We start from the raw sequence: 27758 nt of genomic DNA, 5'->3' as shown, positions 1-27758 counted from the left end.
TTCACATGATTATAATTAGCTTTTTCTTAATTATTTAAGATATTTTTTAATTTTTAAAAATTTGATAAGAAATTTTAATTTTTAACATTTTATTCATCTTCATTAAATATTATTAATTAAAATTTCTAACAAAATCCAATCAATCATATTTTAATAATATAATTTATATAAAAATAATTTTCATTCAAAAAGTTAATATTTTTTTCAAAAAATTCAATTCTAATTTTAAATGAAATATATAAATATTATTACAAAGTGTATTTTATATTAAATTATTTATATAAATATATTCATATAATAAATATTTAATATATAAAATTTAAATCCAACCAAATTGATATATAAATATCAATTTTAAAAATTAAATTTATTTCAAATACAATTATATATTACACAACCTCGTATTATTAGGATTTGATGGTATCAATCTTTCGAAAACCTTAATTCTTAATTAATTTATTTCAAAATTATATTTCAAAAGTCACGTGATATATTTTTAGAAAGTTGATTTAGTCTTTAATGTTTGACAAAATTTATAGAATAATTCTTAATTAATTTTTTAATAATAAATTAATTTGTAAAATAAAATTTAAATTTAAAAGTTTCTTATAAATATTTTTGAAAATAACTTTTTTTCTAACAATAACCCGTTGCTAAAAGACTTTCAATCACTTGTTCATCTTGATTTTGTTTTCTCATCTAGAAAATGGAGTTTAGAGCCGTTTTTATTTAATTGATAATTATTATAAAATAAATTGCGAAAAAATAATTAATGATATAATATATAAAATACAAATAATGCAGATTAATATTAAAGTAATTATAAAAGATTTGCATTTTTTGGAATATATTTTAATCGTTTTATATTTCTAATAATAAATTCCAAAGAGGTTTTGCAAATTTGCAGTAAACCCTAGTTCCAACGCCAGCTGACAGAGAAAAGAAGTAAACGAGAACGCAGCAGCAGCAGCAGCAGCTGCAACACTAGAGCAACTGCGCCATTCTTCTTCTTCTGTTCTAATCACTCGCCAGGTAACCCTAATCCTAGCAATCATCTCCTTTTATGTTTCTACTCAATGTGCAACAGGAATTTTCCCTATATTTTGGCCCTAAATTTTGTTGGGTTGATTCTGAAGCCCGATACTTGTTGAAACACCAAGGTAAACGATGGCCGAGGAAACCCATATGCCAGAATCGATTAAACCCTTAAGGAAGAGGAAATCAGGGCATAAGAAAGGCAACAAGGCAAAGAAAAAGCAGAAACAGTTTCAGGGTATTAAAGAAAGAGTCAAAATAGACCCCAAAATGAAGAAATTTCTTCGGAAGAAGGCTCGTGATTACAATTCTGATGATGAGGAGGAGGACGAGAGTGCCCATGGTATTGGAGATGAGAAAGTTTCTTTGCATGATAATGATAAGCAGGATTTTGGCATTGAAGTTGAAGGCCCTGAAAATGAAGATGAAGATGATGAAATTCAGCCTGGAATTACTAAATTCAGCGAGGGTTGTAGAGCATTTAGGATTGCTTTTATGAGTATTATGAAGAAGAGTGTATCTGATGATTCACTGGTGAGCTAGCTACATTGACTCGTGGGATTCTTTTCCTCATTTTCTCTTTTCTGGGTGAAGAACTGGGGAATGTGAGAACCTTTTCTTGAATTTGCAGGGACCGGTGTTATCAGGGCACGAGAAGCTTGTAGCAGAGAAGCTTGCTGAGGAGGATGCAGAAAGGAAGGTCAAGAGAGAGGCCAAGAAGGAGAAACAATTGGTATTTTGAATTTCACCCATTTGATTATTTTGATTATGCTGTTTAAAACTCAAATTTTGTTGGACAGTTTATATATTCTCTTGCGCTGCCTGTTACAGTCTTCCCATGTATGTTGCAATTATATCAATATATCCTGTTACTCATTTCCTTGACATAATAGGTGGGAGAGAAGGGCCATGTGAAGCCTGCTAATTACTTAGACTCACATGAGAAGTTTCTTATAGGTGTTGCTACTAAAGGAGGTACTGAATGTTTTATGCATGTTCTATGTTTAAACTTAATATTATTGTTGTTACTCATACTGACACAGATGATATTTACTGTTTTATGTTGCTGGTGTCAGTGGTCAAGTTATTTAATGCTGTAAGTTAATTTTCAAAATTTTATCATGTTGTTTTCCTTTCAAAATCCGTACTTGTTTGATTTTCTCTTTTTATTATTCATTCTTCCATTCACACTGAGACTTAGCTTTCTTGTTTGCATCTTATCCAGGTTAACAAGGCACAAAACGCACAGAAGGGATTGGATCCTTCAAGAACAAAAGACGCAAAAAGTAAGCTTATCACGTAGCAACTAGAATTTCAATCCCCTTTTTAATTACAAGGGTGAAAGTGGTACATATTTGTTAACTGGAATTGATGTGGCATTGTTCCTTATTGCTAAGCATAGTCATTTATTATGACTTGGTTACTGCTTATTTGTTTCTTAGTTAATTCCTTGTCAATAAGTCACATTATAGTGCTAATTATAGTGGATTATAGTTGCTCTTTTACATCATTCAGGAACCATAATGGTTACTCAACATTAGAATGGAGGCTTTACAGCTTCTCTTAATGAAGCTCTGTTTCTCTTAATCGACATTTGACTTGAGATTGTCTTGCCCTGTCATTTGCTCGACCATATGCTAGCACTTGAATTGGGGAGACTCCATTGATCATGCGACATTATCTTAAATCATGCCGTGCTGTAGAAGTTTAATACAGTTCATGTTTTTTGTGTTTAGAAGCACAAAACACTGATATACCATACATCTTGTTGCCATTATGGCCAAATTTGGACTGCATTTTTATTTTGTTCCAAATGCTTGTATGATCCTTGTTGTAATTTTGACTTGAAAATGTAAATTTTGTCTTCTTATAGTTAATCCCTATGGTGTGTTTGTATTATCATGGCTTGTAGCCCTCTTATTCTAACTAAATGTGGTCTGCATCTTGTCAGTAATAAAGAAGCGGAGAAAAGAAGCCTACTTTTCAGAGTTAGGCAAGACACCAGCGTCTGACTCTAATGCTAAGGTTTGTGATTTCTGTATTCTTTCTTGGTTCAGCTCTACCTGTCATCTGAGGAGCTATTTCTGCATTTATCGCCTTTGCATATTCAGCTAAATTATTTTACATCTTAAACTATAATTCCAATCTAAAAAATCACGCTTTTTCCTCTGCAAACTAAATCTTTGTGTAAGATAAGTTCATGTGCAAATTAATTACATAAACTACAATAGAACCATCATTTCTGAGCTGTGACCAATGAGATCAATTAGCAATGCTTAATATTGTGCAATTGGACATGAAGTCTGCTTTGGATCATACCTCTGGAACATATTGTTCAATGTTTTTTGCCAAGTTTGATGATGTCATCAGAACGTGCAGGTTCATAAATCTTCAGGCCCAGTAGATAGTGAAGGGCCCTCTTGGGCCCCTTTACGTGACAACTACATGCTAACAAATTCCAAGTTGAAGGACTGGGATAAGATGCCGGTAAGGCTATATTATTCTTGCAAATCTCTATCCTTCTCTGAAAAATGCGCACATACACAACATCTATGAATCTCATTCTTTAAAGCATGACCAAACACACGATACCTGCAGTTTTCATGCGAATTGCTCTTCATGTTCTTATAAAGAAACATCTGCAATATGATGCAGGATAAAGTTGTAGCAGATGATTTTGGGAAGATGTCTGAAGATAGTGATTCTGATGATTGATATATTGACATGATATTTTTGCTGTGAAAAACTCTTATGTCAACTTGGGGAAATTGTTATAGGGATAATATTAATCCACAGGAAAGGCCAATTTTATTTCTTTGTGATGTTTTGATATGCAATATTTGAATGATTCAAGCTAAATGCTATTTGCATTTCCTTTACTTTGACCTTTTCTTCTTTCATGGAATAAGTATGGAAACATTTGATCACCACAAATATGTATTTAAGAATGTATTTAATAAAAAAAAAAAAATTAAAAGTACTTTTTATATAAAATATTTTAATAAATATTGGCCAAATATATATGAATAATTTAATATTTATTTACTGAACACTTAAATTATTTTTTTTAACCTATTGAAAATCTAAACTCATTAAATCAATATATTGAATGCTTAAAGTAGTTAAAACCATTACAATCATATGTAGTGTAATGACACTCGTTAAGCAGCAAGTGAATAGCAAAAGAGAGATCCAGCATGGCAAATTCAACAGTTCTAATTCTAAGAAAAGATACTAATGGCTGCAAAGTAAAGAAAAAAGAAATGTATTTTTCTTCTCATTTCTCTTCGTCTTCCAAAAATTTTGCAATCCTTTTCACTTCCATCACATTTTTCTCCATGAAAGCTCTAGTATCAAAGTTAATATAAAAATGAAAATAACCCAGAAGATGAGCCACACAAACGCTATTAAGTTCAAATATACAAAAATGCAATCTAATCAATTAAAACTTTAGCCATGTTTAATTCAGACGACCTATGGTTATCATTGTTCTCTCAATCTCAATTTCCAAGTGCAAGATCGATCCATCTCTCCATTAGAATAAATCGATCGGTACATGGAATGTAAGACTTGTATCTAGAAACAAAGGAATTTGAGAAATTGAATAGAGAATCGCAAAACCAATACGATACATGCAACACAGGAAGGGCAAATAGTAATATTAACAAGAGAGCCAATAGTGAAAGCTTGAAAGAAAATGCAGTTGAAGAACAGTGAAGGCTTGAAGAGAGAATGACTAAGCAAAAAATGCGGAGGAGGATGAAAGCAAAACAGAGATATTAATGTGTAAAATTCACTCATCTATGATTGTAATAATTTGTGTTTGATTATAATAATTTTAGTGATTTTAAGTGTTTGATAGGTTAAAAAAAATAGGCAAATCTCAAATTGTTGAGGAGGTATGAATTACGTATTTGCCCTTGTAATATTTGTAAACAGGTACAAGCATATCCTTGATCAGGAATAATAAGCAAGCAGCAGAATGATCAAAAGTCCATAAAAACTTGAAAAGAAGACTTGAAATATGAACAACCTCACTGCTTCACTAATCCCAAATCAACCAGAAAAAATATATGTTTTCTTCCAGTGGATAATATACATGCAACATAAATCTGAATATAAACATAAGACTAAACAACAAGGTATTAATTCCTGTCTTTGAATAAATTTCTGCAAATTCATTCAATTGCATCAATAATTAACCTAAAAATACTCACACACACACATTCAATACTTGCAATTTATCACTATAAACTACCCTGTTACCAGCATATTCTATCTGTCCAAAAGGGAAAAATTACAGCTTAAAGTTTCTGTGTCTGGTCTTACCAAGTGTTTGGACCAGACATACCCTCATCTGAAATATAGATTCTGTACTATACATATCCAATGGAAAACAAAATGAAAGGGGTAAAAAAAGAATTTACAACTGCAAGATCTTTGGTTGGTCATGCAACTGAGAGTTCAGTTCAGTTCAGTTCAGTTCAGTCACCCACCATGCTGTGGGAGCCACTTTTATACAAGTGACCAGAGCAAGAAGCTAGGAGAGTAATAGTCAACATTATGAGCACTGAACATTTCTATGGCTTCATAATTAAATAGTTTCCTTCCCCTAGCAAAGAACTGGACAGAACAAGTTGTTAATGGAAGTGGAAAGGAATTCAAGATTCATAGTTTTAACGGCAAGACAATCCGTGTGGCCTTGTTCGATGATGTGGAAAACGTGTCCTTGGTGTTGATGGAAACTTGTGCATCCAAACTTTATTGGCGAAGCACGAGAAACCAGCTCTTTTTCATCATTTTTTTTTTTGTCTTCGCATGAAGACTTAGATCCCTGTGATACAATCATACAGCTTGTTATTGCACAAGGAAAATCATGCATCAATGTCAGCCAGCGTTTAGTTAATAAAAATTAATGCTCTCAAAATAAACCTCAGTTTCTTTCCTTTTTCTTTTTAGTTTTTCTTTCTAAGAGTATGTATAAAAATTGTACTCAATAGCTTCTGGTTTGGCTCAGCGGGTCATAATCATAAGCATCACCAGCTTTGACAAATCGTCCCTTTACACGTCTTCTTACATCAGCCCTTGCTTTACGTGAAGCATACCTCACTTTCTTCTCAAACCTATAAAAGAATTAGCCATGCCATTAAACATTCAAGTTGCTTGAGGGGCAGAAAAATATTTACATGAAACTGCAAATTAAACGCAGGTTACAGCTAAATATGTCCATTTTTAGTTATAGTCTACGGTTTGGAAATGTTTCTACAGATAACAAAAAGAGGTGAATGGAACGACATGCATATCTATGTTACTGTTTTTTCTGTACAATTTTTTCTCCAACCATTAATGTTGGACACCTTCAAAGATGGTTGAGAGATTAAAAGCCTTCACTTACAGAAGCAGTCGAGTTAAAACAGGAGTTACAAGAAAAAGCAACCATATCAGCTAAGAGATCAGATATACAAATGTGTCTTACGCATGAATTACAAACACTTGAAGTAAAAGCACAGGCATGCTTATCTATGTTTGAGCGCTTAAATATATCTAGTGCTTGCAAGTTATAAGATATTCATTAAACCAGTCTGAATTTTACAGTCATTTTAAAAGATTTCATTACGTGAAATATGAAATATTAGAAAATGGAAAAAAAAAAAAAAAAAAAGAGAAGACAAAACATAAAACTCTCAAGAGGGCATGTAAAACATACACATACACATACAAAAAAAAAAAAAAGAAAAAATACTCAAGCTAATGACAGATCTCATCATTTAATAATTTCAGTTTTTCTTTCTCAAGTAATAACTTAAATCCTTCAATTATAACACTTATTACAATTTTAAGGGTTACCGTACAAAGTGGCCTGTGTAGTAATTCCAAGTAAAGACTGTCATTGTGAATTTCCAAAAAACTGAGGTCTGATACTATTATGTAAGTAGTATACTTACTTTCGAGTCTTCTTTTTCTCCTTGTAACGCATTACAGCATTACATCGGTTAGATGATGGGCATGAACTCTCAGGGCACGGGGGACACCATGGAGGCTCTCCCATGAGAAGCATTGAAGATGCTCCACAATCTTGATAATCTCCAGCACTGCTCTCTCCAGTAAGGCCAGAAAATGAGAGGCTTGAATGGCCTTGCCTTGTTGTAAAACAAAGGATTGGTTCAGTTTTAGCACTCAGCATGGAATCAGCCGATGCTGCATTGCTACATGCTGGCTGCATTGCATTAACCAGTCCAACTGATGATCCCTGGAGAAATCTAACCATAAGTCCATTAAGTACGAAATCATAATTGCATAGTTGTCAATGTCTCACAATAAGCAGGCAACCATAAGACAGACAAATCCTTAATAGATCTAACTAATCAAATTATCATACAAATATGAAGGAAAATATTGAGTTTGTTATGTAGGTTGACTTAAGGGTTTCATTTAAGAAACAAAAATCAAATGTTATGTCCAAAATATGAATGCTCAAAGTTTCAAACAGGTCACTTGAACTGCATATGCATAAACAAAATTAACCATATTAACTAGTAGTGAAAACAGTAAATAAAGCAAGTTTCATTTAGATGCTCTGACATGTGAGAAATACACAATGTCCATTCCTAAAGCCACAATCTAACACCATATATAATTAACAGAATGCATATCTACATTCAACAACCATGAAAGAAAAAAGGTGCAAGAGAAGATCACTACAATCCTGTTCTTAAGTCAGTCTAGACAGGAACCAAGTGTGCATCAGAGTACATGGAAAACACTTTGCTCCCAGGTGCATCCACATGTTATCTTTATCAGGAACATACTGAAATCTATCACGTTAAGCTGAAGGTTAACACACAGATTGAACTTGGCATAACATAGCAGGTGGGGGCATTTTTGTACAAAGTTTCATGCATAGCTTGTCCCAGTTCCTTTTTCCTTTCAAATGTTACCCTTGCTATAGGGTCGGGGAACAGCCCAATAACACAACATTATGAACTTTGGCACCTGTTTTCACAACTAAATTTCGTTTAATTGATAATTTAGGTTCATTAGTCACATAGTTGTATCCTTTGTGACACTGTTCAAAATTGTCCGTAGATTTATTAGTATGGACATTAAGCAGCAGACATGGGAAGTGCACTATTGAGAAGCAGATTATTTCACTTCCCTAGAGCATAAGATATAACAATAGAAATCTTATGTGACAGTGATTCATCTAATTTAATTGCCATTATGCTTTGGGAAGTGAAGTTCATGTCACATCACCTTTTTCTCAACAAAATGAATTTGATCAGTCATGCTTAGTGTCAATATTAACAAATTTAATGTTAATTCTGGATAAAGTAATAACTAAAAATGTGGTTGTAACACATTAAAGTTTGTTATATGAATTGATTAAATAAAAGTATATAATTGTAAATAGAGCCAAAGTTACCATGTATTTCATTCAGTAAATGCATTTGATCAAGGTGAAGTTCCACAAAACCCGTCTCACTTAAAGTACACACACATACACAATCATGTAATTGGGCATTCATTAAGCCTTTGGTAATATGTTTCCATACTTTTGTACATGCAATGCAAATTGGGAAATGGAAAAATATCACACTTCTCCAATGAACAAACAACAACAATGAAACTACACCCTTCTGTCATTTGTGAACAAAAAATAAAGCCACCAATGAGCTTTTTAGCTTAGTGGTATTGGAGTTGTCTCTAGGGTGATGAGATCTAGAGTTCGAATCCTATTTGGAACTAATTGTCCCCAAAAAAGAGAAGCCAAATTATTTTTTTGACCACATGAAGGGGGGATGAATCATGCATTGCCATTTGAACCATGGAACGAGACACAAGAAGCTACAAATGAAAATGTAATGCCAATTAAGATGTATGAGCAGCATAAATATAGGACAAATAGAGAGAACCTCAGCAGCCACTGCACCCTGACAGTTGGAATCAGCTGCAGATATGTCCTTCGTCCCAAACAAGCTATTGATCCCACCATTCTCAAGAAGCTCTTCTGAATGACTGAGGGTAACACCAAAGAGTTCCTCGTAGTTTTCAAGATTCAAATCCATTTCATCCATATTGAAGTCCTCGTAGAGATCATCATCTTCACAAAGTGCAGGACCTTTAGTTCCAGGACAGCAGAACTGCATTTTAATAATGTGAAGTTTGCAAAGGTCCTTAAGAAATATAAGCATAATAACAATTAAGCATATACAAGTGAAGGAAATGCTTTAACATTTTAATTAAATATTGTTATTTGCAAACAACATTCAACTTCGTTGAAGTTTGACAAGAATGATGTCATAAAGCTGAAAGTTCAAAGAGTTGTTAAGAACTCAGAAAAAAAAAAAATAATAAAAACTGGACACTTGACTGAAAGAGAAAAGAGAAAGTATATCTCGCAATGTGCAGGATAAGCTCCATCACCAAAAATGAAGACTTCTCCCAAAAACTAGTAAAGCTTCAGTTGACTGGGTTTTTTTGCAAAGTTTAGCTGATCAACTAAGCTGTTCCATTTGATAGGATGGACTAAAATCTCCAATTCGATGGTTGTTAAACCATCCCAGAGAAACAACAAATATGAATCAATCTCAGCAAATGGAGGGGTAAAAACAAAATTATTGAGAAATTTTAAAACCCTGGCTTTTGAATAAGTCCAAACATTCAAACAATATGTGTTGGAGTTGGACAAGAAGATCATCTCCCAACAAACTTCAAAGTTTTACAATTAATATAATGCCATTTCACAGGTAGAGATCTAAAGAGTAAAGATATTTGACAAGATAAACAGATTTGCCTGCGAACCCAAAATTTGAATCACTTTACTGATAAAGACTGTTAATGCATCCAACTGCAGGATACCTGAGATTTTCTACAGAAAAGGAAAATCAATTACCCCTTCAACACTAATACTCCAAAGCACAATATATACCTTTGGCAAAGGGGCATTTGCAGATCCCACTGGCTGCTCTGGATTGTTTGGCCCAGAGATAAATTCAGGCATTGAAGAAGTTCCACCATAAACACTTGATTTAGCTACATCTGCCTCATCAACAGCAACAGTACCAGATACATTTTGGTTAACTGTATTCTCAGGAGGACCCCATTCCCTACTGCAGCTATTTTCAATAATGCTCATCAATCCCAACTCCCGTTCGCAAGTAGATTCACCGGCAGAAGTTAAGTCCAAAACAAAGGACCACAATGAAGCAAGCTCAGAAGCTGATGGACAGCCAGAGTAACAATTGATTGTTTGCCTTTTATGGTTGGTAGAGGAGGAAGAGGAGCCATGAACCATCCAATCACAATTTTGACAAAGAGAGATCTTCTCTTCAGCACATCTAATTAATGCAGGTTGTGCATTGCATCTCTCACATAAGAGGGTTCTTGAATGCCTTTTGGACAAAGCATTAGCTGAGTGCACATTTCGATCACAGGACAAACATAAACATGCAGCATCTGATCTGCAGTAGACCATGGACCTCTGATCCCCACAAAAATCACAAATGTAACCCATTTTCTAACTTAGTCTCCTCCTTAGACTGAAACTGCAAATCAAACCAACAAAAATCAGATTCTCTGCTGCAGGAGAATTCCACTGAGGGCTTTTACAACCTGCAAAGAGTGCCACAAGAAGACAAGGTTAGTGTTTCTGCCACAAATATAACAATATCAAACGTAGATTTGCAGTTCAATGAGATAACTGAGCTAAATTTATTTAACTTTTCTCCCCAACACTCTGAGAAAAACCAAAAAAAAAAAAAAGAAAAGAAGAGAGAAGGGTAATTCCTCAAAACAAACAGATGATGAGAAACTAGAAAATAAATTATTAAGGGAAATTTTTGCTTAAAATAAATGCACTTTTCTCCCAAAAGTACAGCTTTGTTTATTTCTGTTAAAAAAGAAAAGGAATTCCTAGGAAAATCACAAAACAGCACGCCATAACACAAAAGGAATTATGAGATACTACTATTGTTGATCAAATTGAAGAAAAAAAATCATTTCATATGGGAGTATGAACCAAGCAATCATATTTAAATAAACAAAACATTAGAAAAAAGAGAAGAAAAAAAAACCCCTTAACCAACCTCAAAAGCAAAAGGAAAAAAGCATGAGATTAATCCTCTAAATCACAACCAAACATAAGAACCTACAAGGATCCAGAAACAGCAACCATGGCACAAAATTAAAAAGCTACAAAATAAAAAGACAACGAAAAAAGAAAAAATTATCAAAATTCACTAATAAACAAACTCCAAGAAAGATCCATAGCTTAATTTCTCTACCTGCATAACTTTTTACAAAAAAGAATCCTACCCAAAAAGAGGAAACAGGTAACAGAGAAGAATTAAAGAAAATTACCAAATATAGGAACAAGATCTGTAAAAGCTGTTATGATTATAGGAAAAAAAAAACACTGCAACAGAAAAAGATTTACAAGGCGAAGCAGAAGCAGAAGCAGAAGAAGAAAGAAAGAAATCCAAGAACAGAGAAAGCTATTTCTGGAATCAGTCTCAAAGACTTTGCTCTGTTATCAAATGCAAAAAATAAAAATGGGAAAATTCAATTTAAATAAAATTAAAATTTATATATATATACTAAAAAAAAAAAAGAGAATGAAATATGAAGAGATGGATAGACAATGGGTGGGTGTGTAGAGGAAAGCAAATTGTGACATAAGCTGATAAAAATTAAAAAGTGCAGAGTGTGGGGGATGCTTGTGGGTCCCATTTGCCCTCCTTTTCATTAGTGAAGGGAAAAAGTTAGGCCTTTTCTTTTTAATAAAAAAATATATATATATTTTTTAAAAATTTATTAATAGTTTATGCTTTGTTGTTGTCAAAAGTGTTGATTAATTAATTATTATTTTTTAAAATAATATGTGCTTTTTGTGTACTCTCCTGTCTTGCTTGGACACTTCACATTTATTTCCCTAATTGCTAAACCTATCTGACACATCACACATTTTCTTGTTTTAGTTGGATTAATGATATAATAATTGGAGAATTACAATCAAGTCCATAAATTTTTTAAAAATTTATTAATTCATTTATATTTTAAATTTATTCAATTAAAATATTTTTCATACATTTTTATAAATCAAGTTTTTAATATTTTTTTAAAAATATATTTTAATAGAGTATTTTAAAATAAAAATAAATTAGTTAATTTTCTAAAAATATAAGTACTTATAATAATTTACCTAAATTGATCTTTAATTTCATAAATAATTCAATTTTTTTAATCAAGGAAGTTTTTAATTTTATATTATTATTTAGAATTGTAAATTATTTTATAGTGCCTCCTTCTCAACTTTTGTGAGAATTAGAACTTTATAAAAATTTAATTCAATTAACTTTTCATAAATCTATGTCCAAAATTAAAATTTTTAATTTTAACTAAAAATTTTATTTAAAATTAAGAATAATTATGTAAAAAATTCAATTAAATTCTTTTCATTTAAATAATTTTTTCAAGCAAAGCTTTTATTTTTTTTTTCAACCATTAATTGAATTGCCCTTTTAATATGTATACATAATTTGTTTAAATTAAATAAGAAAGTCAATATTTTATATTTTAACTTAATTTTTTTTATTTTAGTTTAATTGACCTAATTTTTATATTTTGATAAATTTTAATAAATATGTAAATTTTTAAATTTAATAGTTTATGTCGCAATTTAATAATTTAATTGACATACCATGTGTATTATTATTATTATTTTTTAATTGGTCAATTGACATAAAAAAGTCTAACATTTGTGTTAGGTTGCATTTTAATCTAAATATTAATTTTAAATAAATTGGTCCAACATTTATATTTGAATGTAATTTAAATAAATTTTTAAAATTAAAATTAAATATAAATAATTTAATTGTTAAATATGTAGTTTACATTTTTAATCGTGATAAATTTTATTATAGTATAATAATTATAAATATTTTATAAAAATTATGTTATTTAATTTAAAATAATAATATATACAAAATAATTAAATATATTATATCTATTATAAAATCTTTATAATCAATAAGGTCAAATAAAATTTATCTATCATATTTAACAATTAAATTATTTTTATTTTTATAATTAAATATATTATTTAATTATAAAAATAAAAAAATATTACATTTGATATTTTATTTAAACTCTTACTTTTTAATTTTTAAAATTTAACTAAAATTATACCTAAATATAAATGTTGGATCAAATTTATATAAAATTTAAAATTTAGATTAATATGCAAAATAATGTAAGTGTTGGGACTATCAAATTTAAAAATGTATAAATTGGTTAAAATTATATTAAAATGTAAAGATTAAAGTAATTAAATTAAAATTAAAATTAAAGAATTGGATTAAAATATAAACACGTGTAAATATTGGATTTTTTGGATCAATTGGAAAAAAAAATGATGTGTTGGAAATAAATATATGCAGTGGAAATGGAGACTTAGCTTGGAGATTACTTAGTGAAATGGAAAGTTGGCGGCCACATCAAAAGGAAAGTGTTTGTGTTTTATTTGAAGTCAGCAAAAGTAAGGAATGGCCAACTTCAATTCTAGGACTCAACTCAACTACCCAAAACTTTAAGAAAACAAATCCTTTTATTATTATATTATTTTTTTTCCCCTTTCTCTCTTCCTATATGTGCAAGAAATTCGGCTGCAAACATTACATCATTAACAATTTTAGATTTATTAACTCTTAATTTCAAGCATTGAATCATAAAGTCTCTCCCAAAGTTTTCCTAGAAATAAATTTTCCCTCGTTTTGCCAGATTTTATAGTTGTTTTTGTCTTTTTTTAATAAAAATCACGCTTTAATCTTTTTTAAATGCGAATTTCTCCCTCATTTGGATAAGATTATACATAGAATTTGAGATTGATTTTGATCTGATTGATTGATGTATTTATGAGAAAAATCTTTTTCCTATTATTTTATCATTTGGTTATTGCAAATGGAGGCACCGCCAAATATGTGGCGACTAAGAATGTACATCAACATAAAAAATAATGATGAATTATGGAACATGGTCGGCTATTGAAAATGCTTTTTTTCTTTTCCCTTTAAGTTTGGAGAATCGAATGTCACTGTGAAAAACTCTCATTTCGAATGAAATTAACCCACGGATTAAGGAAATAATTCATAGATATCTATCATATTTTTTTCACTAATTAATAAATTAATTACATGTATGTAATATACAAATGAAAATATAAATTCATGGTGTAAGCGTGTATCTTGTATTTGCTTATTTACTTAGTATAAAGAGATCAACATTCAACCAAAAATGCAACTCATGGACCACAATATCTACTTAATAGTTTTCATTTTTCTTGGATGAAGTACTGCTAGGAGTGAGCAGTATTCGGTTCAAATTGAAAAAATCGATCGAATCAAATCGATTTGAAAATTTAATTCGATTTTTTATATATTTCGATTCGATTCAGTTTTGATCAGAAAAAAACCGAAAAAATCGAACCGAACCGATTAGTGTTTATAATATATTTTTTCAATAATATAGATAAATTAAATCATATTAAAATTAAAATATTTTAATTAAATTTTAAAATATTAAAAATAAAGGGTAAAAAATAAAAAATTATTAAAAATCGAAACCGATCAAACCGAACTGAATCAGACCGGTTCGGTTCGATTCAGTTTTTGACCAAAATCGATTCGATTCGGTTTTCATAAACACTAAAATTTCGATTTTCGATTTATTCGGTTCAGTTTGATTTTAAACTGAACCGACCTAATGTTCACCCCTAGATACCGCCTAAAAACACATGTTATATACTACTTTTTTTTCACACCTTGCACATTGGTTCACATGGCTTTTTATACACTAAACTAATATGTCCATTCACATATGGAAATAATAGTGGAAATATGGACTGATTTTTTTTATATTTTTTTTTCATATATAAATTTATAATATTTTTTATTAAAAAATTTATAGACAATTAAAAAAATTCTAACCGCCGTGAACGTAATCAAATTAGTGAATTATATTAAATCTATATATTGTTTAATACAGTATATTAACTAAACTTTAATGAATATTATTTTTCACCGATTAAAGAAAATTGTTAATATAATACTCTATCCATTCTATAATTTTTATTTATAATTTTTATTATCTTAAAATTATTGTTATTTTTTTAAAATTATAGTAATATATAAATCAATTATTATAATCTATTTAATTTTATTTTATTTTTAATAAATCTCTTAAAATATCTCTTAATATATAATTAAATTTAATATATTTAATATATATATAATTAAAAAATTAATAAAAAATATTTTTAATATACATAAAAAATAAAATAAATAAAAATTATGAAACCAACGGAGTAATTCTTATCTATAGTTTTAAACATGATTAAAAAAAAATTAAAACCTTCCTCTGCCTCATAAAAATAAGTTTTTTTTATTCTTTTTAAAATAATAGTTAATTTTACTTTCTAACATAATCTTTTATTGATTAACTTCCTATCCCGATTTAATATATATTGAAAAAGTGAAATTTACGCTTCAATAATAATAATTTAATAATTGAGTAATAAGAATAGATAATATATTAAAAAAGATAATATAAAATTTAATACTTTAAATATATTAATTATGTATTTTTTAATATATATGAAAATAATTATAAGTTATATTTATAAAATAAAGAAAGTATTAAATTGGTAATATATGTAATGCTTGTTTCACATTGAGGTCCAGGAATTAAAAAGTATTTTTATTAAATATCACTTAAAAAACAATTTGAAAAAAAAAATTGTTTTATTATTTTGAGTTTTCTAATCAAAATATATCAATTTATTTAATTTTTTTTATTAATGATTAATAGATTGCATTTGGCAAGATTTATGGAGCTATACAAAGGGAGTGATAAACAGAAAATTAAATGTCAAATTCAATATAAAATCATAAAAAATAAATATATATAAATCGAATCAAACTAAATAAGCCAATTAAATTATACAATCAAATTAAATTTAACTCAAACCAATAAATAAAATAAATTATATAGTATGAACTCTAAATAAAATACTGACCCACCATCAATACGTTGAATTAACGAATAAAATAAATTATATAGTTTGAACTTTAAATAAAATATTGACCCACCATCAAAACGTCGAACTAATGTACTTATATCATTAAACACTACAAATTATTTGCCAAAAGAGCATAGCATAAAAGATTGAAGGCAACACAAACACAAAAGTAAAGAAAGAAAACAATCCTAATACAAAAATCAAAAACCACAACGAACATTGATAACCATCACGCCCATTATACAAATAATAACATGTAAAAGAGAAATAAGGCAGAAGAAGGCTTGTAAAGTAGAAAAAATGTGTTAGTTGTCTAAATAATAACACGAAGAGAGCTCAGCGAAATACTACGTATTGGAGTAGAATTAGTGAATGTAACGACACGGTTCCAATTTCGAGATACCCAACGAAATTCATACCCTCCTTAGAAGCCAAACAAACCAATCTCGGAATAGAAAATCAGGTTCAATATTAACTCTTATAATTACAAAGCATAACTAGCAAATAAAGAAAAGAAAAACAAACCACAAATAAATAAAGTCGATTAGTAAAGAAAATCAAAAAACAGCAAACTGAAAAGAAACTAAACCATTAACCTCTTCCCGGAAAGGAGAACCATAATACTCAAAAATCACCAAAGGAAAACACAACAAATCAAGAAAAAAGCTAAAAGCCCATAATTCACCCACCAGTCACTCACTCTTCTCCTTTCTTTTCTCTCTTTCTCTCTTCTCTGCCTTATAGAGAGAATGTAATTTATTTTTAAATCAACTTTTACTAATATAGCCAATATATTTTTAAAATATAAATATTTTTTTGCTGTAGTAATATTGTCAAATAACCTCATACTAGAATAATATTAATATTCAATGTAATTTTCCTTTTTACAATATTCAAAAAAGGAAAGTACACTCATACTCATTCTAATTATATATTATTTGAAATCATATGCTTTTTTTTATTTATTTTTATATAATTTAAAATATGACTAATCGAATCTCTTTAAAAATATTTCAGAATTTAAGTATTATAGAGAAAATTTATCGAACTAAACAAGCTGGCTAATATTATTCTAGGAATTATTCATCAAAAATTTATTAATGAATTTATTTTTGTTAGGAAATAGCAAGATAAAAACATGGTTAAATGTATAATTTAGCTTCTAATTTTTATATAAGCATTGAATTATCGTTATAATTTTTTTATTATTAATTTTTACACTTTAATTTTATAAAATTATAACTATTTAATACATAAATCTTATAAAATATAATTATTCAACTCTTAAATTTTATATTACAATCGCTCAAAATAGACAACGAACTTTTACCATAAAATAGGGTCATGTGATAAGAATTGATAAACTAATGTACGGCTTCACTCATAGAAAGGAAAGTCTGAACGATTAAGGTATTCGGAATTGAGAAAAAAAAAATTATGACGTTTCAAATCAGTTTCAGATTAAATAGATTTGTATTCTTCATTTAAAGACGAAACTCCATAGAAAAGTTACCATTATTTAGCAAATTCATTTTATACATGAAATTATAAGAATTTCTGATTAAATAGTCCGTGAAATCTCTTATCAATAAACCGGTCATATTATTATCAGCATAGTGTGAGATAATAAAAAATATCAACTAAAAATCAAATTATATATTCTTGGGGAAAATAAATTATAAAAATAATTGTTGTTCTTTTAATATAAAAATCATAAAAAAATTCATTTCCAATAAAATGACTATAAATGCTATTATCTACTTATACTAATGTAAGTGATGACACTTGTATTTTAATTTTAAGATAAGAATAGAAAAATGAATCACTAATAAAAGCTAGCTTTAAAATAATATAATATTACATTAAAAATTGATGGGAATATAATAAATTCTCAAATCCAGAGTGGATTCTCACAATAAATTATTTAAGTGGACTTTATGAATTGAAACCAAGTGGCATCAATGCAGACTGCCTTAAGAGATTTCACTGTACCTTAATAATCCACTTGTCCAGTAATGTTAAGGCTCTGTTTGGCATACTAATTATTTTAGTAATGGTCAATTGTTTTATTACTCATTAATTATTAATAATTAACTATTTATATAATATTTAAAGTAGAATGTTGAGTAAAAAAAATAAAGGTTGAATTAATTGTTAAATATAAAATAATGAAAAAATAAGAAATGATTAAAAAGTGATAATAATTCATATGAATAAACAGTAATTAAATAATAAAAATAATATTTTAATTTAATTCAACACTAAACATCACTGTTAAGTACTATTGCCAAACACAGCTTAAGTTATTTTAATGGTTAGTAGTTGTGCTACTGATAGTTAACCAAATATTATAAAAAATAATTTTTTATAATTCATTTTTTTGATTTTTAAATATTAATATTTTAATTAAATTAAAATACTAAAAAGTATTTTTTAAATTGTTACTGATAGAACCATTATTTAAACTTGAATTTAAATTTAAAAATTAGTATTATGATGAATTTTAATTTTATATATTAGATTATTATTTAAATTTATTAATAAAATATAAAAAAATATTTTTATGATCATATATATCAATTTAAAAATAAGACATAAATTTTGATATGAATTTTTAATTAAAAATATATATTTAAATAGATTTAAGTACTGTTGTAGTTTATTTTAAATTTTAATAAAATTTAAAAAATGTTCAAATATTAAAAATAATAATTAAAAATATTTTTAAAATAAAATAAAATATTTTACTTTTAATTATATGAGTCTTATTGATTTGAAAAAAAATAGATAAAGAAATATTTAATTCAAATAAAACTAAAATATAAGAATTAAAGTTTTTGAATTTAAAGTATATTTTAAAGATTAAAAAAATAATTTAAAAAACAAGGAAAAAAGAAAAAGCTAAGCTTGGAAAGTAGGCAAGGGGAACCATCTTTTAACTATAACTATTTATTCAGATAAGGCATTTTGTATGTAATCAACCACTTGATGACACTAAGAAAAGACATGTCAGACTCAGATCCCAACCCCACAAAAAGTTGTTCACTTTTTCCACTTTTTATTACATTTCCCAAACTGCCCTCCTCTCTCTTAGCCTTTACTATTGTTGTATGGATTAGGTTTAGACCATTAATGACATGGATAAAACGTTTGACTTGAGGGCCCTTTCTAACAACCTTTGTGTTGGCTAAATCCTACTCAGCAATCAAGGCCCAACTTATAAATTATTTAAATATACGAATTTTATAAAATATTTTTAAATTAATTTAAAAAAATTCTTTTTAAGTGTAGTAAATATAATGTAAGTTTTAAATACCAACTTTTTGGCATGAAAAGTGCAAACATACAAGTAAATGATAATGATTAACTGCGCATGTGTCCTTGGTTGAAATCCCAATTCCTAAATTTTATATATTACATAGCAAAAGGCTGGTTCTTGAAGCAAACAAGTAAGCCACGTGCACCAGTTAACAAAGAAAAAAAAATTCTGAATTCTGCACATTCCAAAAGGAAAGATGTTATAATTCACAGACAAGCCCTAATTTCTAGGGTAACGTATTCAAACATGGGCTATCTTTTTGTCCACACATGACACATTCATTGGTATTGTCTTGTTGTTTAAAATTGTATAACTTCAATGTTGACAGCAACCCAATTTCAACTTTGTACTAGATGGAAGTCTGCTGCAAAAATAATTTCGATAGGAAACGAGTTAAAATTTAATATATCTATATGGTTGGATTTGAATTAATTAATTAATTTTATATTTATAAATATTAGAATTAAATAAAAGAAAAGAGTAAAAAAAACCATAATATAAATATAAGTAATATGAAAGAGTTATTATGCACACATGTGAATGGACATATTGGAAAGAGTTATTATGCACACATGTGAATGGACATATTGGTTCATTGCATGTCTATGTAAAAAGCCATGTGAACCAACGTGGAAGGTAGTCTATGCAGGGGCGGAGGAAAGGTACGGTAAAGGGCACGTGCTGTACCGACAATCGAAAAATGCTTTTAAAGGGGATGAAGGTGCCGCAGCGATATATAACATATGCTTTTAAGCAGTTCCTCATTTAAATATTATGGTTCATGAGTTGCATTTTTTATTAATATTAGTCTTAGATAATATGAATTATTTTTTCTTTTAATAAGAAAAATATTTTTTATTAATTAAAGTTTTTAAATATTTTAAATGTTAAAAAAATAAAAAATATTTTCAAGTGAAACAAATAATTTAATATTGATTTTTTTTACTCTAATTATGCAAAATTTCACTAAATTTAAGATAAATATTTTACTATAGGTGTTTCATAAAACTATTATTGGTTTTCTGAATAACTTCTTTAAAGAAACTGAAAAATAAAATTCATTTTTAAACCTATTTTAATAATTTTTAAAAATATCACAATTAGCTTTTTATTTATCAAATTAATCTTTATTTTACTAAATAATTCTGCAAGGCTGGAGATGGTCAGGAGTTTTTTCCAAATTGGGCTTGGCTTGGGTTGGAGTTCGTTTTAATTCATCAAATAAATTAAGTAGTATAATTTTAGTTAAATTTTAAAATTAAAAATAAGTAATTTAATTATTAAATATGTAATTATACTTTTAACAGTAATTAATTTTATTTTATTAATAATAATTATGAATATTTTATAATAAATAGATTATTTAATTTAAAATAATAATATAAATAAAATAATTAAAAATAATATATATGTTATAAATTCTTTGTAATTATTAGTATAAAATAATTATCTACTATTGAAATCGTAGACTACATATTTAATAGTTATATTATTATTATTTTTAAAATTAAATATATTATTTAATTATAATTATTAAATATGAATTAATCCCAATATTTTACGTAGAGTTAATTTATATTTAAAAAATAATAAAATATTATATTTAATATTTTATTTCAACTTTTATATTTTAATTTTTAAAAATTAACTAAAATTATTGAATTAATTTATATAAAATTTAAATATTTAAATTAAAATGTAAAATCACTTAAGCTTTAGATTGTTTTAATCCTTTGACATTTAATTATTGTATTTTGATTTATATAACTTATAAAAAAAGCATTTTATTTTATTACCCCTAGCAGTTAATTTCTATTTGTAATTATTTTCATATAATTAATAAAATATAGTTAATATAATTAAAACAATAAATTTTATATTATTTTTCTTATACTCTCTATTTGTATTGTTTCATTATTAAATTATTTTTGAACTAATGAATTTTATTTTTAATACATTTAAATAAAGATATATTAAAAAATTAATATCTAAATTATTATAAATAGTAATTTATAATTTGACACGAATAAAAAAAATTATAAAGTTTATTTTTTATGAAATGGAGAAATTAATATTTATTATTTAGGTCCTAGATCTAGCTCAGGGCTTTGGGATCCTTATAAATCCTTTGTTATCTACTGGGCCTGGCCCATCCAACTATTGAAATTTACCTTGGAAAAAAAAAGGCAAACGCAGTGCTTAATGGCGGTGGGATGCTGGAAGCGGGGAGCTGGCGCGAAGAACCAATTAGATCTCAACTCTCAAATTACTACCATTTCCCTTTTGAGGTTGAGATCGCACTAAGAGACGTGAAGACTTAAGATTGAGCTTCTTCTCTGAACAATCACACACTCAGAGATGCAGAAAACGGCGCAATCATGGTTCGTCGGAGGACCAAGCAGCACCACTACATTCAACGATCAACAGCAACCCAAATCCTCCTCTTTACTCGCTGATTGGAATGCTTACGCCGCTACTCAGGATGCTGATTCTTCTAATCTAGGCTTCGATCTCGAAGCTGCAGTTCGTACAACCAGTGACAAAGTCACTGGTACTTTCAGCGTGTAAACACTTCAATCCTCTCTCTCTCTCTCTTTTTTTTTTTCTTTTCAAGTTCCCCCTTTTACGTTTACTGGAATTGGGGCTTTCGAGATTAGTTAGATTTATGAATTGAAAGAACAACTGTAATCGTTATCTTATAGTTGAATTAGATCATATGAAAGAGCTCCTTAGTTAATGCAGCACAATCTCAAGTATGTAGGGCATAGTTACAAGGTTCAAGTTAATTGCGTTTAATAGGCTTTACAGATAGCAAACTATTTTTTTTTTTAATTTCAATTTTTACAAAAATTGCTATTGCAGTTTTGATGGCTTGTGGGTTTGTGATCTGGAGGTCATAGGAAGGGAAGGCTACTTGGACATCCTTTTGGGTGGTTTATCAGAAGCCATTAAACTATGTCATTTTTGTTTTCCGTAAAAACCTTAATAATCTTGACTCGAGTTTGCTCTGTTAGTTCCATCACATTGGGTATTTAGCTATTAATGGATATGTCTTTGTATCGTTGTAGTTACTGTATATTGTTAGAATTGTCTATCAGGATTTGAAGATTTAATTTACAATTTACCATTTACTTCAAGTTTCATGCACGAGAAAGTACAAATGTACAATGATTGATGATTTATATCCTAATGATTTGTTCTTTTCCCTTCAACGAGGCTACAAATTAAAAATTTGGAAGAGAAATTACTTACAATCTGTGACATATTCTGACCATCATTTCGTGAATGGGATTGGTATATCATTTTCCTGCCACTCCTGCTTGCCTGTGTTGTAGTAATCCTTGAATATTTCATATGACCCAACTTTTGTTCAGGGTATCAAAAGGAGTGAGAGATTTGCCTGGCAACTTTCAGTCAGCCACTAGCAATGTTCCTTCTGGGAAATCTCTCATGTACTTTGGTGTGCTCCTTGCATCTGGAGTGTTCTTCATCTTTATCGCATTCACCATGTTTCTTCCTGTCATGGTGTTGGTGCCTCAGAAATTTGCTATCTGTTTTACCATTGGTTGTGCTTTTATCATTGGTTCATTCTTTGCACTTAAAGGCCCAAAGAATCAATTTGCTCATATGTCTTCAAAGGAGGTACAATGTTTCCTTTCTTTTACCAATTCTTGTGTTAATCCGTCTCTTGAAGAAACCACTAAGTCACTGTTGGTTGTGTTGGCAACAAATTTTAGTTTCTCATATTTGTCTGTCTTCTTTTTGACAGAGGCTCCCTTTTACGTTGGGATTTATTGGTACCATGGTTGGAACCGTATATGTCTCTATGGTCCTGCATAGTTATGTTCTTTCTGCGCTCTTCTCTATTTTACAGGTACAAAAACCTTTCAACTCCTCTTGTTACTTATTTATTCATTAGCTTTCAAACTATTTCACTTATGGGAAATAGGGACTAAAATGGATTACTTTGGTGGAGTGAAGATCAGGTAGTTTTAAATGTTACCAAGTTTCCATGATGATATGTTCTCACTGTTGCTAAATCTTGTATCTTTGTTAAATTCAGAGAGAGTATTAGACATAGTAGACGATAAGTTATTTTATAGATCAAAATGACTAGCCAAGTCAGTATTGCAACCCAACCATTTATTTCAATGCACCTTATATTTTCCCAAAGTGAGACAAGAATTCCCAACACTTTGTTTTACATATGAATGACACCATTTTAAAATTGGAGAGACTCTGGATATATTAGACATTTAAATGATTTTTAAAATAGGTTTCTATAGGTGACTAAGTTGTTCTACATATCAAAATGACTAGCCAAGTTAATGTTGCAACCCAACTATTTGTATATTGCTCTTTCAACTTATGTTTAATCAATGCGGGACAAGAAAAGAATTCTCAACAGTCTTCCTTACAGTGTCCATTTCAGTTAGCATGTGATGTTTATTTGAATTGTTGACTGCTATTAGGTATAACAATTGTTTTTAATGCTCCTGTTCTCCAACTTTCTGTAGGACTTTATATTCATAAATAATTATGTTGATCAGTAAAATCTGTGTTCTTCTCAAAATGAAGAAACCAAAAATTTGCACCAACCAAAAATTTTCACCCTTCTATTTTTTTCTGGATGTCTATATGTGAAACGATCATTTAATATTATCCACCATATGAAACACCATAAATGTTGGCAATTTTTTCTTGATGCTACATGGTTGCATCCAAACATTTCATGTCAATTTCTTTCTTTCCTTTTTCTATATCAACACTATATATTCACAGAAAATGAAACTATTTCTATTGTTTCTAGGTCTTTGCTCTATCATACTATGCCATTTCATACTTCCCTGGAGGATCAACTGGGCTGAAGTTTCTTTCTTCAACTTTTACCTCCTCAATACTGAAATGTTTTGGAAGGTGATGCAGCTATTGATTTTTTTTTAAAATCTCAAATTGAATTCTTTGATCACCCAGAAGTTTGTTATATTATTTTGTAAGATAGGAAATGCTCATGCTGGAACACCATTGCGTAGTGTTTGCAGTAAAAATATGTTTGTAGAATTCAACTTGTTTCCTTCATATGCTCTAAGAAATTTTTCCTCAAATATTGATTATATTTGTATATATTCCCTCCTTTTTGTTGGATGAGGTTTGTTTGATATGCTCTAAGATATATTTCCATGAAAGTTGATTATATTTTGTATATATCCCTCTCTTTTGCTGGATGAGCAGTAAATAATAAAAGATTCACTTTTGGTTCACTCATTTCATTTAAGATCTGAATCTAAACTTTTATTGCTGTGCCTGTTTCTACTCTTTTAGTGTCTCCAAATATTGATTTGGATTCATGAGACCAACCAGGGGATCAGAAACAGGGCTCTTTCTTGAGTTTGAAAAAAAACGAGGATAATACTAACCTGAGACTAGACATATCCAAGGTAGCCTTTTCCAACATTATATATTATTGTGATGGTTATTCATGCACAGGATTAGTAAGTTTGGTAACATAATAATTAATATGTTTGTTCACTCTAGGAAAAAGAAAACAGCAGTGGAATGTTTACATGCTTTTTACTGATCAGATAAGGTCATAAAGGATCTCCCTGATTTGTGATGCAGTTTTGTGTGAGAATAACTATCAGATGTGTTAATGTGGTATTTGCATTTGAGATGTATAGGATAGATGAAAATTGTAATGCACAAAGAAATGAGGAGTCATAACCAGATGTGGTCTGAGTCAGATTGCATGTACCTGGAAAAAAAAAATCTGTCTATATAACAACTGCACATGATAAAACTACAGAGTGAGTGTAAACCATACTTCCCAATGGAATAATGAATGTAATATGTACCAATGAAGGGGTTCAGGCCTGATTTTGCAGCTTAAATTCTTCTGGCATGGAAAATCTCCAGGCAATGGGAATGGCTATGGCTATGTACAAGTTCATTCTCATTGTAGCCATTGCCACATGCATATAATAATTTTCACTCCATCTTCCATGCATAAAGAAAAAGGCAGAATTCGTGTGTTGGTGCACTGCTTGTCGTCGAAAAGTACTTGCTTAAGTCGCTGGAATCGCTACTGGTAGCTTTCGGGCTGTCATCTTTGTCATCATCAGGCTCTGGTGCCCCTGGCTTAAATATGAACAAGCCATGACCTGCTCCAGGGGCATTAAACAACCAATCATGCACATCCCACAAAATTTGAACCTGTTGCTCATTCACCATCACAGTTTGGTTCCCTCTAAATTTCCATTGCAAATTCTTAACATGAATTACCACAATTCCATCTATGCTAATCCACATCTCAGGGTCTTTAGGCCCTGTCGTCGAACTCTCTACAACAATGTCGTGTTCTTGTTTCATTTCTTGTTTGAATTTAGCCCTGGTAGAGAAGGATTTCTTGGCAAGTACATTTTCCTTCTTGTAAAATAAGGTAGGATCCACAAGAGCAGGTCTTGCTTTTGTTCTCTTATAAGCCTTCTTCTTGTAATCTCCCAACATTAATACAACTTCTCCATCTGAAACTAAAGCAACATAATAATCGCTGCAAGGCTCGGGGCTACCGAAAAATCTAGCAGAACGAAAATCCCAATGGATATCGACTTGGCATCCTTGTAGATCAAATGATTTGCTCCCTCTTTTGCTCCAGAAAAACCATGGCTTAAGGTCAATCTTGCAACTGTAATAGATTTCTCCCTCTTCAGGATTATTGAAGATGAGATTGAGAGAATGATTCATGAGGTTCTTGCACCATAAAACTGTAACATTACAACAATGTGCAGACACATGCATCTGATATATAGAGGTTACCATGCATTGAGGTGTTTTATTGGTTACAGGATTATCTGCTATTTTCTCTGCTAAATTTGCAGCTGATTTAGCTCCCAGCGAGAAGGCTTTCAATGGATGTTGGAAAGACATTGACATTAAAACTTCTCCTTTATTGGTAAGTCATTCAATCACCTGTTTAGTGTTCCAGAACCTGGCAAGGACCAGCAATGACAAGAACAACAATCTTCATGTTACCCATCACCCTTTTCTGAGAATCCTCCGACCGAACAATTGAGGTCAACAGGAACCACCTGATCAATATTGTCTCTGTTAATTCATAATCTTCTATTGCAGCAACAGAAACAGAAACAATTTTGCAGGAAAATGGTTCCAGAAAGATTCTTTTATTCTTTTTAATTTTTTTGGGGGGTTTTTCTTTAAAGAGAGACAACAAAGGAAAATGGGGGTGGAAAAAAGTTAGTGAAGGGAAAAATGTCTGAAGCTAGGGGCTGTAATAAAAGGGGAGAAACGAAACACACGAGGGGTTAAAGAAGCTGTCTTCGTTGTTTTTTTTACCATATATACAGTTAGTTTCCCTATCCAACGCCCTCTTTCGTTTGTCTTCACAACTTGACATTAATCAACAAACCGTTTGAAAATATCTTAATCGTCCATATGGTTGAATAAATCACGTGCCATGCACCTACCTAGCATTCTATTATCTTCAAAAAGCTCCCTGTGATAAAGTAAAAATATACCGTTGACAAGTGACTTCAAATTTCTTCAGTTTTTAACTTGCAGTTATTCAACCTGAAACAGATTCCAAGCTTCATAAATCATATTGGATCCTAAGATTAAGTCAGATTTTGTATATTAATAGCGAGGTGTGAGTAGAACTTAGGGTGATGGAGAACAAAAGCTTAAATTTAGGACTATGGAGTGTTATACGTATTTAATCGAATCAAATCAGATTAAATAAAAATTGTAAAATTGAAACTATAAATAATGAATTCAGCGCTACAACAACACACTAATAGTAGAAAATAACAAGAGGAAACAATAAACCCTTCAATCTCCTTATTCACATCCATTTACATTTTGTGGCTGCAAAAGGTTTCAAAAGAAAATGGAAGTTAAGCTTGGCTAGACTCTAGAGTAAGATCTTCCATAGGAGAAGCAGCTCGAGCCCCGAAACCTAACCTCAATTACTGTGCCATAGAGTTATCAAGATGAATATAAAAAGAAAGAGAACCGCCAATATATACAGTAAAAGGGAGGCTTTTTTTAATAGCTAGTGATAAGGAAGCTACAATGGTCACGAGATCAAGAGGTTACATAGAATGGGAAGATTGTGAGGGGCCCTTGAGTGCCAAGGTATTAACTGTCATATTGTATATGCCTGCCTGCCTTCTTATCATAATAAAACTGACAATTAACTGTCATATTCACAATAGAACTAAATAAGAATGGTAGTCGAGCGGGTATTCAATCCATTTAAATTTTAATAGGATGAAATTCCTAATTTTTATATAATTTTAAATTAGTACTAATTAAAAA

At 29.5% G+C, this 27758-nt stretch overlaps 4 protein-coding genes across 7 annotated transcripts; 2 read left to right on the top strand and 2 right to left on the bottom strand.

Annotated features, from left to right (window-relative positions):
* The first annotated feature begins 871 nt into the window (after window positions 1–871).
* On the top strand, window positions 872–3914 carry LOC110629116 (RRP15-like protein). 3 transcript variants are annotated; one of them, XM_021776025.2, is made up of 9 exons: window positions 872–1032; window positions 1137–1569; window positions 1667–1768; window positions 1929–2010; window positions 2112–2131; window positions 2261–2321; window positions 2987–3060; window positions 3415–3522; window positions 3691–3914. In XM_021776025.2, the coding sequence occupies exons 2-9, from the start codon at window positions 1168–1170 to the stop codon at window positions 3748–3750; spliced, it is 909 nt and encodes a 302-aa protein (XP_021631717.1). In that variant the 5' UTR covers window positions 872–1032; window positions 1137–1167; the 3' UTR covers window positions 3751–3914. The 3 variants fall into 3 exon arrangements, with proteins under 3 accessions (XP_021631717.1, XP_021631715.1, XP_021631716.1); XM_021776023.2 differs by having other exon boundaries at window positions 3406–3522; XM_021776024.2 differs by having other exon boundaries at window positions 879–1032; window positions 1161–1569; window positions 3406–3522.
* A 1252-nt stretch (window positions 3915–5166) lies between these two features.
* LOC110630073 (zinc finger protein CONSTANS-LIKE 9) lies at window positions 5167–11652 on the bottom strand. Of its 2 annotated transcripts, XM_021777387.2 has the most exons (6): window positions 11395–11651; window positions 9965–10647; window positions 8949–9176; window positions 6981–7285; window positions 6029–6158; window positions 5167–5869 (listed from the first exon to the last, which is right to left on the bottom strand). In XM_021777387.2, the coding sequence occupies exons 2-5, from the start codon at window positions 10547–10549 to the stop codon at window positions 6029–6031; spliced, it is 1248 nt and encodes a 415-aa protein (XP_021633079.1). In that variant the 5' UTR covers window positions 10550–10647; window positions 11395–11651; the 3' UTR covers window positions 5167–5869. The 2 variants fall into 2 exon arrangements, with proteins under 2 accessions (XP_021633079.1, XP_021633078.1); XM_021777386.2 differs by having other exon boundaries at window positions 5167–6158; window positions 11395–11652.
* Window positions 11653–21616: 9964 nt separating this feature from the next.
* Window positions 21617–24632, top strand: LOC110629082 (protein transport protein SFT2). The gene is made up of 4 exons (XM_021775948.2): window positions 21617–21991; window positions 22802–23069; window positions 23197–23301; window positions 24238–24632. Exons 1-4 carry the CDS (start codon window positions 21786–21788, stop codon window positions 24346–24348), a joined length of 690 nt encoding a protein of 229 aa, XP_021631640.1. The 5' UTR covers window positions 21617–21785; the 3' UTR covers window positions 24349–24632.
* A 780-nt stretch (window positions 24633–25412) lies between these two features.
* Window positions 25413–26351, bottom strand: LOC110629062. The gene has a single exon (XM_021775911.2). The coding sequence runs from the start codon at window positions 26349–26351 to the stop codon at window positions 25413–25415; it is 939 nt and encodes a 312-aa protein (XP_021631603.2).
* Window positions 26352–27758: the final 1407 nt, after the last annotated feature.

Source organism: Manihot esculenta, chromosome 13 (assembly GCF_001659605.2).
Source record: "Manihot esculenta cultivar AM560-2 chromosome 13, M.esculenta_v8, whole genome shotgun sequence".
In the NCBI taxonomy this organism is placed as follows: Eukaryota; Viridiplantae; Streptophyta; class Magnoliopsida; order Malpighiales; family Euphorbiaceae; genus Manihot; species Manihot esculenta.
This window is presented reverse-complemented; position numbering and strand designations above follow the sequence as displayed.

What these genes read in the sequence shown, in the direction of transcription:
- LOC110629082 (XM_021775948.2), top strand. Translation starts at nt 21,786, where the DNA reads ATGCAGAAAACGGCGCAATCATGGTTCGTCGGAGGACCAAGCAGCACC. An exon ending in CTCATATGTCTTCAAAGGAG is followed by an intron (nt 23,070 to 23,196) that starts GTACAATGTTTC and finishes TCTTTTTGACAG; the next exon opens with AGGCTCCCTTTTACGTTGGG. An exon ending in CGCTCTTCTCTATTTTACAG is followed by an intron (nt 23,302 to 24,237) that starts GTACAAAAACCT and finishes TATTGTTTCTAG; the next exon opens with GTCTTTGCTCTATCATACTA.
- LOC110630073 (XM_021777386.2), bottom strand. Translation starts at nt 10,549, where the DNA reads ATGGGTTACATTTGTGATTTTTGTGGGGATCAGAGGTCCATGGTCTAC. An exon ending in AGGGTGCAGTGGCTGCTGAG is followed by an intron (nt 7,286 to 8,948) that starts GTTCTCTCTATT and finishes AGATTTCTCCAG; the next exon opens with GGATCATCAGTTGGACTGGT. An exon ending in GAGAAAAAGAAGACTCGAAA is followed by an intron (nt 6,159 to 6,980) that starts GTAAGTATACTA and finishes ATTCTTTTATAG; the next exon opens with GTTTGAGAAGAAAGTGAGGT.
- LOC110629062 (XM_021775911.2), bottom strand. Translation starts at nt 26,351, where the DNA reads ATGTCTTTCCAACATCCATTGAAAGCCTTCTCGCTGGGAGCTAAATCA.
- LOC110629116 (XM_021776023.2), top strand. Translation starts at nt 1,168, where the DNA reads ATGGCCGAGGAAACCCATATGCCAGAATCGATTAAACCCTTAAGGAAG. An exon ending in AAGAACAAAAGACGCAAAAA is followed by an intron (nt 2,322 to 2,986) that starts GTAAGCTTATCA and finishes GCATCTTGTCAG; the next exon opens with TAATAAAGAAGCGGAGAAAA. An exon ending in AGGACTGGGATAAGATGCCG is followed by an intron (nt 3,523 to 3,690) that starts GTAAGGCTATAT and finishes AATATGATGCAG; the next exon opens with GATAAAGTTGTAGCAGATGA.